This window comes from Aspergillus chevalieri, chromosome 2 (assembly GCF_016861735.1).
Source record: "Aspergillus chevalieri M1 DNA, chromosome 2, nearly complete sequence".
In the NCBI taxonomy this organism is placed as follows: Eukaryota; Fungi; Ascomycota; class Eurotiomycetes; order Eurotiales; family Aspergillaceae; genus Aspergillus; species Aspergillus chevalieri.
Genome location: NC_057363.1, coordinates 4,001,268 through 4,016,851, shown reverse-complemented (window position 1 = coordinate 4,016,851; position 15,584 = coordinate 4,001,268). Strand labels below are relative to the sequence as shown.

Below are 15,584 nucleotides of genomic sequence, written 5' to 3'. Positions count from 1 at the left end.
GCGGGTTCTCGAAACAGCCTATTACTAAAACTGCGCAAACGCAGCAAGCGACATGGTGAGACCAAAGGTCACCTTAAACGGCGCATACTTCGACAACGCCCTTTGCAAGTCGGTGTTCTTGACATATCTCTGCAACCGGTTCACAGGCACAATGTTATACCCTTTCGACGCAGCCCACTACAATCGGTCAGCACCTATCCCTCCAGCCCCATTCACACAACAACAGAGTCCAATGACAACAACATACCTCAACAAAAACAAACCCCATCCCAATCAACACAACAAGCACCCTCGAAAAAGCCCTCAACCCAACCCCCGCAACCAACCCCAACACACTCCCGAAACTAACCTGCTTCATATTATTCTTCGTCAGAAACCCACCCGCACTCGTACCCGGTCTCGTCTTGCCCTGCTTGGAGAGCAGGTGATCGTCGGCGGGAACGCCCCAGCCGGTTTCTGCGGCGGGAGCTTCGGTGCGGTAGTAGGGGGCGCTGTATTGGCATTGCATCGGGGATGCGCGGAGGGGGGAGAGGGGGTTCATTGTGAAGGAGAGGCCAAGGCCGATGCCTAGGACTGTGGAAGTTCGGGAGAGGAGGGACATGGTGATGGTGGTTCTGTGCGAGATGCAATGGGGGAGGATCGGGGTGGTTGGTTGGATTGGGTGTGGTGGGTGATTTTAAAGAAGAGGTCACAGATATTGAAGCAATTGATAAATTGAAAGTAAACAGTAACAGGACAAGCTGGAATGTTACTTGACCGTAGCGACAGACGGTGATTGTACATTGTGACGTCAGAAGGCGGTCAGTCCATCTGTAACTTACGATACAAAATTACCATGCAGAACAGTCAGCAAATCACCTGACTTGTCCGCGGGGAACAACGTGAACCGGTGGCACGTGAACACGGGACCGAAGACCAATCAGAGAAGGCCTGCCCCTCGGAGGGAAAAAGTTCGGCGGGGGAGGGGAAAAGGAAGTGGTTCGTTCGCCGCTAGAGGCAACGCATTTTTATTATTCTTATTTCTGTCTAGAACCTGTCCGTTGACTCATTCCTCTCTTTTCAAGCGGGTCGTTCGCATCTTCTAAACGGTCAATTCGTTCCATCTCTTGTCACCACTTAATCGCTTGTCTTCTTCTCAACCCTATCTATCTCTCATATCAATCACAATGGCTCAGCAGAACGGTGTCCCCGACTTCACGGTCAAGGCCGGTTTGGCCCAGATGTTGAAGGGTGGTGTGATCATGGACGTTGTCAATGCGGAGCAGGTACGCTGCACTTGGAAACCACGATAACAGACTGCGAGAAGCTGACTATTCTTCCACAGGCCCGCATTGCTGAAGAAGCCGGTGCCGCCGCGGTCATGGCCCTCGAACGTGTCCCCGCCGATATCAGAAAAGATGGTGGCGTGGCGCGCATGTCCGACCCCGGCATGATCAAGGAGATCATGGAAGCTGTGACCATCCCCGTCATGGCCAAGGCCCGCATTGGCCACTTCGTCGAGTGCCAGATCCTCGAAGCCGTCGGCGTCGACTACATCGACGAGTCCGAAGTCCTCACCCCGGCCGACGACGTCCACCACGTCACCAAGCACAACTACAAGGTCCCTTTCGTCTGCGGCTGCCGCAACCTCGGCGAGGCCCTGCGCCGTATCTCCGAGGGCGCCGCTATGATCCGCACCAAGGGCGAAGCTGGTACCGGAGACGTTGTTGAGGCCGTTAAGCACATGCGCACCGTCAACTCGGACATTGCGCGTGCACGCGCGATCCTGCAGAGCTCGCCCAACGCCGAGCCCGAGCTGCGCCTGTACGCGCGTGAGCTGGGCTGCTCGTACGAGCTGCTCCGCGAGACTGCTGAGAAGGGCCGTCTTCCTGTTGTCAACTTTGCTGCTGGCGGTGTTGCCACTCCCGCAGATGCGGCGCTGATGATGCAGATGGGCTGCGACGGTGTGTTTGTTGGCTCTGGTATCTTCAAGTCTGGTGACCCGAAGAAGCGCGCGAAGGCTATTGTGCAGGCTGTTACGCATTTCAAGGACCCGAAGGTTCTTGCGGAGGTCAGCCAGGGTCTGGGCGAGGCTATTGTTGGTATCAATGTCTCGCACATGGCTGAGGGTGACAAGTTGGCCAAGCGCGGGTGGTAGACTAAAACTTGAGTCTGTTTTGTTATGGCGTTTGGAAGTTATTTGTACAGCATCTTGCCTACATTTTCTGTTGTTGATATGTATTTGAGCCACTGAAAAGTGATTGTCATTTACGAGCCATGAAACGATTTCTGGTGCATTACCTCAAGGCGCATTGAGCCGTTCAAAATTTAAATTCGCACCTGCTTTAGTTCACCGGGCCGGGCCACGTTTATATCCGGGCTACAACATGCTCAGGCCTCTTGACAATCTTCATTATTCCCGACAATATCCCGTCCATGAATTAAGCAAACTCCACGAATTTCTTGAGCTCTGCTGCATGGAGAAACCTCAGAGAGTGTATACAAAATTACGGCCGTACACTCGATGACCAACTAGAAATACATACGAATATACATCTGGCAAAACTCTACCGCCTTCTGCCAACTTGCTCCGAGCCGAGTCCGAGTCAGCTCGAACTTGCTCTTATCATTATCCTCATTGCAAGCAGACATCTTAATTAACATAAAGATACCGCATTAATCGAGTGGAGTCAGGTCAAGCCAAGTCGAACCGAAACGCAACAATGGCAATCCCAGTCGAAAATGGCTACTCCAACACCGCACCCCAATTCAAACCCGAATCCCTCCCACCACCAAAACCAAAACAAACCTCCCAATTTCAACCCCAATCCGATAAACAATCCAAAATCGAATACCTACACAACCTCATATACACCTACATCAACCCCCCCGCCACCGCCGCCCTAACAAACCTCCAAAACCACTTCAACGCCCACCCGCTCCTAACAACCTTCCTCGTCGCCCAATTCCTAACCTCTATTCTACCGCTCCTCCTTTTTACGACTGGCGTGTTGACGGCTGGCCTCGTTTCGGCGGGGTTATTTGCGTTTTTGGGATTACTGGTGTTGGGGCCGGTTCTGGTGATTACGGGTGTGTTAGGGGTTGTGGCTTGGGGATGGGGATGGGGGGTGTTTCTGGTGGGGAGGTGGGTTTGGGGGAGTTATGCTGAGAGATACCGCGGTGGTTATGGGGAGGGGGGTATGTTAAGAGGGAGAATGGGGTGTTGAAGGTTACTATGTAAGGTTGGGGCTGGATGTATGTACCATGGTTGAACCAAACAATGCCAGTCATGTCCATATGTCCTCTCGCATATACACTAAGTGCGCTACCGTTTATGGATCAGCCCCTGAGCATAATTCTTCATTCATTCACCCCGAATAGTGCCCAAGACATCATACTGTGCTATCATAGTGCGTAGTTGACGCTTACCTTTCTTGCTTCGTAACGTTCTCAGACAACAATGCCTCCCAAACGCCCCCTCAGTCATCATGAGACTTCGAATCTGATGAAGAGACTGACTTACACCGGTGTATTTAAGGTATGGTTGCTTTCTAGCCCTAGCAAGAGAGCAGATAACACTACTAGAGAAGAGGCAAGCTCATACTCAGAAATCCGAACAAGACCATTCATACATTATATTCTAGTGCAAGAGGCCCATGAAAAAACCAAAACAGGCTGCAGAAAGGCAGAGTGACTTGAGTAACCAACCGGATTATCTGCAATTGTGAAGACACACATCCCAGAATCAGCCTAATGAGCAGCATCGTGTCGGCCAGATATGAAGCAACTGCTGCAAATGCAATGACAGTGCTAGAAAGGGCCCAAATGCCCTCAATTGCACCACTGTAATGTGTGCAACAGAGTTAAGACAGTGAACTTGGTTGCTGAGAAAAGGTTGCGGGTTCGTATAATGAAAATGATCCCGCGTATTCATGGACGGCAAAGCAATGAGGGTTTGCAGGGCAATCTTGAGGATTGGGCTGATATTGCTATATCGAACATGAAATACTCGCGGTATTTAGCGATGTGACTCTGAGTGCGGACCAAGAGCAATCATTGAGATCATTCTTTGCGATCTATTCAATCGCCTTCATGGTGAACTTGAATTGGTATCCCGAAGTCCGACTGTCGGTGCCCTGCAAGCCCTCGGACCATCTTGTCAACGTGGTGCCATTTTTATGGTACTCAGAACCGGCTACAGAGGAAAATTTATGGTGCTGTATGCAGTTCATTTCTTTGTCGAACCTTGTTTTGAAAACGCCTCTCGATTCAGAGAGTGATTTGCCACAGCTAATGATTCACATGGCAGCCGTTCGAGATTGATGGAAACAGTGGCGTATATTCGGCATCTTAACAGACTAATCATTTAACGATTTGAGCTTGTTAGCCACGCCGAGCTGTCCAGCAAAACTTGGCTTATCTAGACGAATCACAACGCCTATGTGTTCCCGAATATCACACCTGGTGAAGCAGTTTCTATCATTCACGAGGATGTATTGCATCTTGCAAAGTATTCCCAGTCTCGGAAACAAGTGGCGTGCAATTTCAAATGCCATCATAGCGAACGCCACCATGCTCAACTGGACAGCGCTGCAATGCTGGCGTTATGGTAAGCATCCCATCGCAATCGGCAATTCCGACACTGCATTGGTGACAGTGGATAGCCAAGGCGAGAGCACGTACAAATGTGCACTTACTTCTTCGTGTACTTTGTGACTATATTGAAATTTGTGCAGGAAGTCAGCAGCTGATGTCCCCAGGTTGCAGGGCTTGATAGCAGTCTCTCGTTTCCGAGCTCCTACCAAAGCTCTATGACCCTTAACCGAAGATCGATTTTGGCCTTACACTGCGTCTCCATTAATGGAAACCTTCGCTCCGACATCTGCCCTGGTGCCCTCGGAGTGAAAGTTGGTCCTCACTCACAGCATCGGCGTCTTTAGAGCAAGCCAAGGTTCAACTCTTTGTCTTGTTTCACGTCCTTTTCAGCGACTCGAGCAGCCCGAAACTCTCTTTGTCTATCCCATGGACATGACCGTTCCTAGGGTCTTGATTCACAGGCGCCTGGTTACCATCCCTTGCCCACCGCGACGGCCGGGAATTGGTAAGCCTCTTCCCGCTGTCCTGGGCCATGTCTCGATATCTCCAGAGTATTGAAAATCTTCCCCACGTCAACTGCCAAACAGAAACTCTGTGAGGAGTCTTCAAGGTTCTCTCACTTTTCACCCACATCAGCAAATACTCCAAGGTAAATACAATAGTGTGAGACCTTGGACGCCTGGTGTCGTATTATGCTCCAATAACCTCATGAGGGTCAAATTCGCAAGCCTTGGATACACCCTGATTGCTAATCTTATTATTTGGTACCAAATATTCTATTAGCAATTAGTGTATATCCAAGGCTTGCGAGAATTATGGTTTATTATACCCTCCTAGAGGCGATAGAGCGCAAGAAATGCCGGAAGTCGTTCAGCTCAGCTTCACCACGACAGTATCCAATACTCAGCACATACCACCCCCCGTAAAGACTGGTAATACAACAATCCGCGACTACAAGAGTTACCCGCAGCGTACATACTGATTCGGACGCGAAGACATGTTTGGAACTTCAGAGAATGGACAATACTATCGTGGAACAATTTAAATTCAGTGACGTCTTGGCAGAGCTTATCACTGACGAGGATGAAGAAATGGAAGATGCATACATTCCTGAATTATTAGATTCTCAAGCTTGGGGGATGACGACAGTTTTTCTCCTGAGTTACATGGTACTCGGTCTTCGCCTTTGTAAGACAGACAGACCGTGAGGGTAGGTCGGCGTTTAATGCATTCGTGCTTATGGGATGGGAAGTTGATCGGCTCTAAGGCCGATCATTCATGGAGAGTTGAAAAGTCATGGTTCACATACCATAGGGCTCGGGCGCAATGGCAGAGTACGTCGTTCCACCGTCGAATAGCCCCATCAACCCACTGCAACGCCCCCCAATCTGCATTTATCCACGTCAATTTCAGGCCACGATCGAGGATTCTCCTTGGTGGTCCGTTGTTGCTTGTGGAGTTATGTATACAATGATGATTGCCAATTGACCACCATTGTGGTCGAAGGGTTACGTAGGGAGGCTACCCACCACGCACCCACTTTTAACGACTTCCCTCGCTGCGAAACTCGTCTAACCTGCCTATCCTGCTTTTCAGGTCGGTGTGATAACCGCGGAAGTTGTGGCTTGGAGTGTTTATATCGAGAGATGAGGCGGAGAGTTTAAGGTTAAGGTTATCTGGTTGGGTTTCTGTACCATGGTTCGGGTTTTGATATTCCTCTATGTTCGACGTTATCTTCAAATATGATATGCAATACCAGTCTAGATTTACATTGTAATGCAATGCAACGCAGCTACCGCCTCTGCTTCCTCTTATGCGCCTCCGCCCACTCGCACCACCGCCGAATAGCTCCATCAACCCACTGCAACGCCTCCCGCTCAGCCGGAACCTCAAACCACTCCTGGTGCTTCTTCCCGCAGTCCGGACAGGGCCCCATATCCCGAATGCGAATATCTCCCAACTCAATATGAATCAGATGCTCGACGCGATGCACAAAGGGGACCTTCTTCTCCGTTGCATTCGCAGACGGAGGTAGAGACGACATCTCCGTGTACGGATAATACCGCAGCAATGTGAGATCGTGTGAACATTGCTTTGTCCACTCGTTGATTCGGCGGTGGACGTTGTTTGTTCGTCCGATTTTCAACCGCACGCTACCCGGGTTCTGGTCTGTGGGGTTGGTAGCGAGAGCATTGTAATCGCGGGCTGCGCGGATGGCGTTGCGAATGCTGCGGATTTGGTCAGGGAGGTCTCGGTTCTCGGCGAAGTTGGCGAATAGCGAGGAGCCGATCTCTGCCGGGGGAGGGGCGGATCTGGAGCTGGAGGTGGGGGTTACCCAGAACATGTAGATGTAGCCGTCCTCGTCTTTGTCTGAGACAGGCTTTTCGATTTCGGAGAGAAGCTTCTTTTGAGTCGCGGGGGATAGAGAAGAGGGGATCCAGCGCGATTGTCCTCCACCTGGACGTGCCGCTGGGGGCTTGGATGATGGCCGCGATTGCGATTGCGACTGCGATTGAACGGGTCTGGGGGGTGGTGTTGGTTCGTCGTCGCCGCCGCAGATGAGGTTGAAGCAGCAGCAGAGGAGACCTCCCTTTGATTTGGATTTCTTGGGAGGTGCGTTCGGATCGTTGATGTTCAGTCGCTCCATCAAGGTGTCGACGCTGGTTCGCGACTGCGCTGCATAGTTGCTCGTTGCATGCGTGGTTGCAGGTGCAGATGCTGCTGCTGCGGCTTGATCCTTGTGCTGCCAGCAGTAATACTTGGCTGGGCCAGTCTCGTCGGCCGCCAGTGGCCGGCGACATGGTCGACCGTTGCCCGTAAGGCCTTTACATGTCGTAGCTGGATCCAATGAATCGGTGCGCTGCATAGTACTGGAGGCACGAGCCATTATGCAAGATACCGAACAATACCCGATCGGAATGTGATAGAAAAATGATGGACAAATATTCAATGCAATGAGGTAGACAATGATATATCAGGGACAGCTGAACAACAACAATCAGGCCTCTCTAAAATTCATGCGGAATATTCCAGTTCACTGTCGGGCTGCCAAAGACTCACCAACTCAAAGGTGCCAGACAGTCTTTCAGTCCAAAACAAAAGTCCTTAGAGAAAACCAATGCCACCGGGACACGAAGGAAACTGACATGGACACGGGATACGGTCTGCAGCGACTTTTGTATGCGGAGTTTCGCATTGGCGTCTAGCGTGCACAAACACTGCACCGCCTCGGGTGGCTGGAGCTGGCCCACAGCAATCTCACCACATGTCGGTGTCCTAGTATCCACTGATCGGAGGGGTTCTCACACCAAAATAGCATCTTCGCAGCCTTATGATTACACCGGAACTCGTGCCTCATTTTGGACTTCTCGGTACTCCGTACTTTCTTCTTTTTGTTGTCGTCTCTTTGTTGAATGATGTTTTCTTTATGCGTTTTTGTTCTTGACTACTAACCAACATAATCGAATCCCGCTCCGCGACACTTGACCCAGAAAGATCGAACCACCTGAATGGCTTGCGCCCTACCATTCCTGGCGACTGTGAGTTGTGCAAGAAAGCGTTGTCTCTCCTCTGGCGATACGACAGGTTTTTGCTGTTCAGCTTGGCTAGCTGCCACGGCGTCAAGCGTTGCAACCAGGTGTGGGCGAGCTAGTCCCTGATACTTGAAGATGATCCTGCGAAGGACTTCAGAGAGATGGTCGAGATCGGATCGGGCACATTGACCAGCAATTCGCGTTATGAGAATACGACAGAGCGCTGGAAGACAATCTCGGATGGCTGTCTGGACTGGATCTGACGTGTGGGGAGTCGTGCCGCCCGGAAGGTTGAACACGCTTATCCAGAATTGGGCAGCAGAGCGAAGAGGGAGCGGCTCCTGTCCTTGCAAAGCAATAAGTGTAAAGTTCAAGATTGCTTGCAGAATCGGTGGCCTTTGTGATTGCCCAGCCTCGTTTTGCCCCAGCTCTTGCGGCGTCATGGTAAGTGCAAACAAGAAAGGGTGGTACTTGGGGATGAGGCGCGTAAGGAAGTCAATGCCACTGTTCGCAACCTCAGGGTCATAGGATTCCGGCCTCTCGTGCATCCAGCAGAAAGCGCTATACAGATGGATAATCAATGCGACCACCTCGTCCCGAATGCGCTGTGAGTGAGCGCTATGAGATGCTAGGAAGGCAGAGGCCGTCCCCATGACTACATCAGCCCCAGTGCTACCCAGCGGGAGACTTTTAACAAAGTTGACGGTTAGTATCGGTGGAAAGACGTATGGGCCAGTCTTTTCAGTATAACCGGCCTTCAGAATATCACAGGCCGCTTCAATCATGGTGATATCCAATGGGAAATCGGTCATCAAAAGCTGCATGCATTCCATGATCATGCTCTGTACCGAGTTATTAGTATTCCAGAATGTCGGCGGATAAGGGTCTTCAGCGTTAATGTCACTGGAGTCCAGAACGATCTCCCCGTCAGCTCGAAGACCCTTGCCAATACTCGCAAGACAGCGTAGCACCAATTGGCCGCGACTGGTAGCAGGTTCCAGTAATCCGTGGGAAACTTCTTCTCGCGCAACGTCCGCCTGTTGCCGGAAGAAGCGTAGAATTCTCTCGAGATGTTGCGCTTTCTCTTCCTCTGTAGGCAATGTCTGTATAATGGCTGCAATGCCCTCCAGGACCCTCTCCATCGTGAGGGACGTAGCAGTGGGTTTGAATTGAAATTGTTCAAACTGGCTCACGAATGCTGGTAGTTCAAACTTGAGTGCATGGCGGCATGACTTACATAGATAGGAGATAGACTTGGACGCAGTCGGCGCACATGTACCAACTTCAAGCGACGCAAATAAGAAAGTCAATACGTTGGGGAGTAGATCGTGTGAGCGTTCGAAATATGACTTGTATTGTCCCAGCATATCCACCAATGTCTGGCGAGGTGTATCAGGGATTGTTATACCCTCACCCATGCACAATCGGGCAAATTCATCGCTGAAGAAAATCGCATTCAAGCATGTATCGGCATGTTGGTTCTCATCGACGGCCTCGGAGAGTTGTGCCATGCAAAATATCGCAGCCTCAAAGGTCGTCCAATCCTGAGTCGCCAGGGACGATGTTGCACGTTGTTGGAGGACTTGGATCAACTCCACACCCAGCATGGGATAGACCGCAAGAAGAAAGTCGCAAACATCTCGGCGGAATACACTAAATTCATTGCGGTTTTCGCCATTCCACTCGCGTAGTTCCTCTTTGCTCGGATATTTCAGCTTTTCAAAGCATTCGAGGGCGGCTTGAGCCAGGTGTTGTTTGGCAAAGGTATGGCTGGGTTGCCCCTCTGCATCATCGATCACCATTTGCAGGTCATCAGCGGCTGCAGTCCACCATTCGAGGACGAGTGGTGATGCCGAATCGTCTACTACAGCAAAACCCGGCGCTTTGAAAATGGTGTGGAGGAATGTAAGAACTTTCTCATGCCGCAAATCCGACGGTCCCGAGAGCAGCTCTTCTTGTTTTAAAGACGAATAGGCCAATAAAAGCTCCAGGAACGTGATGTTTTCGTCGTCAAAATCACCTTCCAGGATCGAGGAGACACGAGTGGTCCCGATGTCGCTGACAAGGTATTCTAGGATGGTGTTAGAATGAGCTTGGTCGAAGACCGAGTGTCGCGTTTCTATTAATTCGTTCAGAACTTGAGCAGCCGTCTTGGACAAATTGTCCACCCTCAAACTTTCAATCACGAGGCTCGCAGTTGAAGCCAGTTGGTGTGCTGATATCATTTCACGGACTTGGTTGACACCTCGAACAGACAGCCATGACTTGTGGGCTGAGTCAGTTTCCCGAGCAGATGTGATGGGCCAGCCTACTTACATTGTACGAATTGATGGCTTCTGTTCCCGGTGTTCCGTCAGGGACAGGATTACCAGACGCCTCCCGCTGCAGAACATGGCGAAGGACAAATTCGACGAGACAAAGAGCGTCCGCGATGTTCTCATTTACTCGTTTGTTATCGTCAGTTCCTTTGAATTCCGCGTTGCATTTATTGATCTCTTCACCGAGGATGTTGGAGAATATGAGCAGTGCGACGATCTGGGTTTCGGACATTGCTGGAAGGATTGTGTTTCCCAGATCTAGTGATTGACATTGTTTTTCAGATAGATGCTTGCCATTTGCCAATGAAGCAGCAAGATTCCAGATTGCACGGATCCATGGGGAGTTAGATTTGAGGAAGATGGTTGCCAAGCTTGAAGCAAGTTTCCTAACCACAAGGGCTTGCTCCCCGCTGTTCACCAAGAAGACAAAATGGTCGATCAAGCGTCCAACTAGCTCCAGGGCTTCACTTTCACTCAACTGTTTCCTGCAAAAAGAGTCAGCAACTCCATGTACGGGGATCCTAGGGACCAGCAATCAGAGTAACCACACACCAGTCTTGGTTGATCTTGACGGTGAATGTCAGAGCCCCGAAGAACCTCAAATCCGTGCCATTATCACTGAGAAGGCTGTTGGCAATCAGCCAAGCCTGGGGACTTTTCTGGAGGGCTTGCAATTGCTCTTGGATAAGCGCAATCTTGGGTGGATTGCCCGCATTTGCTGGGTCATAGAGTTGCGACACGAGCTAGAAGACGTATTAGCGAATTGATTGATATTAGGTGATTTTCGCGCGGGAGAAAGGAGAATTACCGTCCTAGCCTCATTAATGACCAGCTGCACATCCGCGGCTTGACTTAACCCATCCATAGACATGGCCGAAACACGAAGGAGCCTTTTCGGTCGAGCAGAGAATTGGAGAATGCAGGAGTCTCGAAGTGGACTATCAAGAGGGACCGTCGATGAACAGTCACGTGCTGATAACGCTATCACGGAACAGTCAGGCGGTGAGGAAGGTGGGATGGAGGGACTATGTATCTATGTATTTTTCGGAGAAAAGATGAGACGAGACGTTGGGGAAAGATCTTAAGAACCCTACTGTTGGAAGAAGAAAGCATGGACGAATTCTGTGTCTATAATGCCAGTAATAAGGAATAACAAACACATTCGTCAATCCTTCTTGGCCTGCAGGGACATCTCAGCTTCAATCCTAGCAGACAACTCCGGTCAGCCGCCAGGATTCCGGCATTGTCTCCATCCTGCTCAACCAGTGAAGAAGGATTCAGTTGATATTCTGGATATAATATTGCCAAACGGCCTGGAAATTCTACAAGAAATGCAGACGGCAATTTGCATATAACATGGACTAGAGAGGGCTTATTGTGATTGTGTTTCTGATGTGTAGAACTGGTAATCAACGGTAATTACCACAATACCGGGGAGACAACTCATCCGATATCATTTCGTAGCTTAATTCTTGCATCCAATCCATTCCTCCATTGCTGCAAAGACACGCGACAGTGCCTGCCATTCTTGTCTAATCCCTCTTCCTCTTCCTTCTCACCCAGTCCTCAACTGTATTGGTGCGACATCCCGCCAGACAAAGGGGTTGATTGCGCTTCCTGTGCGGTCACCTGCATATCCTCACTTCCTTTTCCTACCTAACCTCGCCCGCCCACAAGTCGATGCTTTTCTACCGCCCTCCGGCTCGCCTTTCTTGGATTTCTACTTTCAGATCAATTCGCAAGATCCCCCTCCCTTGTGCCAGGTTCTTTTCCACCTCTGTACCGCGTTACACCGTCGACATGGGGCCCGTGGACACTTCCGAACGCTTGTCGAAGCTCAGGCAGTTGATGGGGGAGCACAAGGTGGATGTATACAGTATGACATCATATTCTATTATTGATTAGTGCAAAAAAGGAGAAATGGTCCTGACAATTCCAAGTCATCCCTTCAGAAGATAGCCATCAGTCGGAATACATTGCGCCGTGTGATGCTCGTCGAGGTTAGAATGTCGCCCTTTTGCTACATGACCGCGCGCGTGCGGCTACCAACCGTCACCACTTACACCTATCCTCGCAGAATTTATTTCTGGTTTCTCTGGATCGGCCGGTACTGCCATTGTGTCCATGACCAAGGCGGCTTTGTCCACAGACGGGCGATACTTCAATCAAGCTTCCAAACAGCTGGACCAAAACTGGACTCTTTTGAAACGAGGCGTTGAAAATGTTCCGACTTGGCAGGAATGGTATGACACATGTTGAGTCAACCTGAGGTTTCAGAATCCGGAAACTGAATAATGTCTTAGGACGACCGAGCAAGCGGAGGGTGGTAAGGCCGTTGGTGTTGACCCAGCCTTGTTCACAGCCTGTAAGTGGAAGCGATTACGACGCACGGGTTGGGTCGGAATTCTTACGCTCATATGATACAGCGGACGCACGCAAACTCGCCGAGACCTTGGAAAAGAACGGCTCCTCGTTGGTGGGAATTCAACAGAACCTGGTCGACCTGGTCTGGGGCAAGGACCGACCTGCAGCCCCAAGAGAACTGGTCAAAGTCCACCCGCTGAAATACGCGGGGAAGAGTTTCCAGGAGAAAATCGGCGATCTCCGTAAGGAGCTTGAAAACAAGAAGAAAGCTGGATTTGTTATCTGTATAGCTCTTTATTGGCCCACTATACTGCGTTTACTAACAGATGATAGCCATGCTGGATGAGATTGCTTGGTTGTTTAACCTGAGAGGGAACGAGTGAGTTCACGTATTACCGGATATGCCCAACTGTTGCAGGCTAATGCAATATAGTATCCCATACAACCCCGTCTTCTTCGCGTATGCCATCGTCACACCCAATGCCGTCGAGCTCTATATCGATGACGACAAATTGACCCCGGAAGTCAAGGCTCACTTGGGCCAAGACGTTATAATTAAGCCTTATGACTCTATCTATGCCGACGTCAAGGCCCTTAGTGAATCCAGGAAGCAGGCTGCAGGAGAGGAAGGCGCCAAGTTCCTGCTGTCCAACAAAGCCTCATGGGCGCTGAGCCTTAACTTGGGAGGCGAAGAACAAGTTGAGGAAGTCCGCAGTCCTATTGCGGACTCTAAGGCTGTGAAGAACGAAACGGAACTCCATGGAATGCGGGCTTGTCATGCCAGGGACGGCGCTGCTTTGACGGAATACTTCGCTTGGCTTGAGAACGAATTGATTAACAAGAAATCGACCCTCGATGAAGTCGATGCTGCAGACAAGCTAGAGCAGACCCGGGCTAAACATGACCTTTTCGTCGGCCTGTCGTTTGACACCATTTCTTCTACCGGTGCCAATGCCGCTGTGATTCATTATAAGCCTGAGAAGGGGGCTTGCTCTGTCATTGATCCCAATGCCATTTACCTGTGTGACTCTGGTGCCCAGTATTTGGACGGGACGACCGATGTGACTAGAACATACCATTTTGGAACACCAACTGCACTTGAGAAGAAGGCCTTCACTTTGGTCCTTAAGGGACTCATCGGTATAGACTCTGCCGTTTTCCCGAAGGGTACCAGTGGATTTGCGCTGGATGTCCTCGCCAGGCAATTCTTGTGGAAGGAAGGACTCGATTACCTCCACGGAACCGGCCACGGAGTTGGTTCTTATCTGGTAAGGGGTTAGAGAACGCATTGGTTCGAACATAGCTAACCCTATCCCAGAATGTTCATGAAGGACCGATGGGTATTGGTTCCCGTGTGCAATATACCGAGGTTCCTATTGCCTCCGGTAACGTCATTTCTGATGGTACGGTATCTTTTATTCCACAAATGCTCTGATTGTTAACGGCCTTAGAACCTGGATTCTACGAAGACGGCAAGTTCGGGATCCGTATCGAGAGTAAGTTCCTCCCGTCCCTGCTCAATGCCCTGCAGATACTAACGCATCATCAGACATCATCATGGCGCGCGAAGTGCAAACAAACCATAACTTTGGCGACAAGACATGGCTGGGCTTCGAGCACGTTACAATGACACCCATCGACAATAACCTCATCGAGCCATCCCTCTTGTCGGATGTCGAGATTGAGTGGGTGAATAAGTACCATGCGGAGATTTGGGAGAAGACTCACCACTTCTTTGAAAATGATGAGTACACACGGCACTGGCTCCAGCGGAAGACGCAACCTATTTCTAAATAAGGGACGTTGGAGGTATATAGATACGGTCACTCAATTCATTATGAATATCACCCACAATGCTTCTTATTTTTAATTGATACCGAGGATCATGATATATTAGGGAATCAAGGGTTAAGCTAAATAAGCCAAGGACGGAATCTTTGGAGAAGGCCAGAGCATCGCTAACGAGAAAGTAGTCTACTTCATCCATCCATCGCCACTTCTTCAACCACATCTCCGAAGGGGCTTTCCCGCGGGCTTTCGGCTACAGAATCGGAGACGGATGAAGATAAGGATGAAGTGTTCGAAGCAATTGAAGACGGTGTTTTGCGGCGCTGGCAACACTGAAACGACCAACCCAAATGCTCCAGATCCTTCAGAGTATTTGGATAGATACAGTTGATCAAGGTGGCTTTTACTTTGGCTGGCATGCAGATACCTCGATTGAGTGCTGGAGGATTCCGTCAATTCATTGGACAATTGTAACCTTCTTTTGTAACCATGAATAGGATTCTGACACAAAAAGAGATAATGAGCTGGATCAATTCACTTGGTAAAGTCGCCATTTTCTCTATGCCTTGCTATGTCTCATGGCTTTTGAGGTCGTGGGATCGAAGAGGATTTTGCATTTCAGTGCGATGAGCAGAGATCGGATGTTGAGTGGAAACAAATATATATATTATTTGTCGCTATTTTGTTCTTATTTCATCATTACTGAGTTGAATGAATACTTTATTGATGATACTGTACAAAAACGATGGCTTGTGAGAACTGAGGCAACTCAATAGATTGATGCTCTAATATCCAAGACTGTTTCTGTTCCGATTTTTGAATAAAAAATTTCGGAAAAGGAACCAGTTATACAATAGCCAGTAAATAATAACTACCAAGAAGCTTATACTTTCCATTCCTGACATTCCTGCCTGAAGAATGCGGCAGTCAATCGGGATGTGGAGTAACACCTGGAACTCCCGCAGGACGGAACCCCGGTCTTTCCAACAACCACTCTTTCTCGGTT

General features: G+C 49.8%; 6 protein-coding genes across 6 annotated transcripts; 3 read left to right on the top strand and 3 right to left on the bottom strand.

Annotated features, from left to right (window-relative positions):
• Positions 1-24: 24 nt before the first annotated feature.
• On the bottom strand, positions 25-601 carry ACHE_21370S (uncharacterized protein; the record flags this gene model as incomplete). Its single annotated transcript, XM_043275446.1, has 2 exons — positions 25-177; positions 248-601. 2 exons carry the CDS (start codon positions 599-601, stop codon positions 25-27), a joined length of 507 nt encoding a protein of 168 aa, XP_043134434.1.
• A 565-nt stretch (positions 602-1,166) lies between these two features.
• Positions 1,167-2,137, top strand: SNZ1 (pyridoxal 5'-phosphate synthase subunit PdxS; the record flags this gene model as incomplete). Its single annotated transcript, XM_043275445.1, has 2 exons — positions 1,167-1,265; positions 1,325-2,137. 2 exons carry the CDS (start codon positions 1,167-1,169, stop codon positions 2,135-2,137), a joined length of 912 nt encoding a protein of 303 aa, XP_043134433.1.
• A 565-nt stretch (positions 2,138-2,702) lies between these two features.
• Positions 2,703-3,206, top strand: ACHE_21368A (seipin co-factor family protein; the record flags this gene model as incomplete). Its single annotated transcript, XM_043275443.1, has 1 exon — positions 2,703-3,206. The coding sequence occupies one exon, from the start codon at positions 2,703-2,705 to the stop codon at positions 3,204-3,206; it is 504 nt and encodes a 167-aa protein (XP_043134432.1).
• A 3,161-nt stretch (positions 3,207-6,367) lies between these two features.
• Positions 6,368-7,462, bottom strand: ACHE_21367S (uncharacterized protein; the record flags this gene model as incomplete). Its single annotated transcript, XM_043275442.1, has 1 exon — positions 6,368-7,462. One exon carries the CDS (start codon positions 7,460-7,462, stop codon positions 6,368-6,370), a length of 1,095 nt encoding a protein of 364 aa, XP_043134431.1.
• Positions 7,463-8,023: 561 nt separating this feature from the next.
• ACHE_21366S (putative importin 13) lies at positions 8,024-11,297 on the bottom strand (the record flags this gene model as incomplete). Its single annotated transcript, XM_043275441.1, has 4 exons — positions 8,024-10,372; positions 10,425-10,911; positions 10,979-11,169; positions 11,235-11,297. 4 exons carry the CDS (start codon positions 11,295-11,297, stop codon positions 8,024-8,026), a joined length of 3,090 nt encoding a protein of 1,029 aa, XP_043134430.1.
• Positions 11,298-12,106: 809 nt separating this feature from the next.
• Positions 12,107-14,587, top strand: ampp (aminopeptidase P; the record flags this gene model as incomplete). Its single annotated transcript, XM_043275440.1, has 10 exons — positions 12,107-12,302; positions 12,367-12,426; positions 12,504-12,669; positions 12,730-12,791; positions 12,853-13,074; positions 13,124-13,169; positions 13,224-14,058; positions 14,109-14,193; positions 14,242-14,286; positions 14,340-14,587. The coding sequence occupies 10 exons, from the start codon at positions 12,107-12,109 to the stop codon at positions 14,585-14,587; spliced, it is 1,965 nt and encodes a 654-aa protein (XP_043134429.1).
• Between the last annotated feature and the right edge of the window lie 997 nt (positions 14,588-15,584).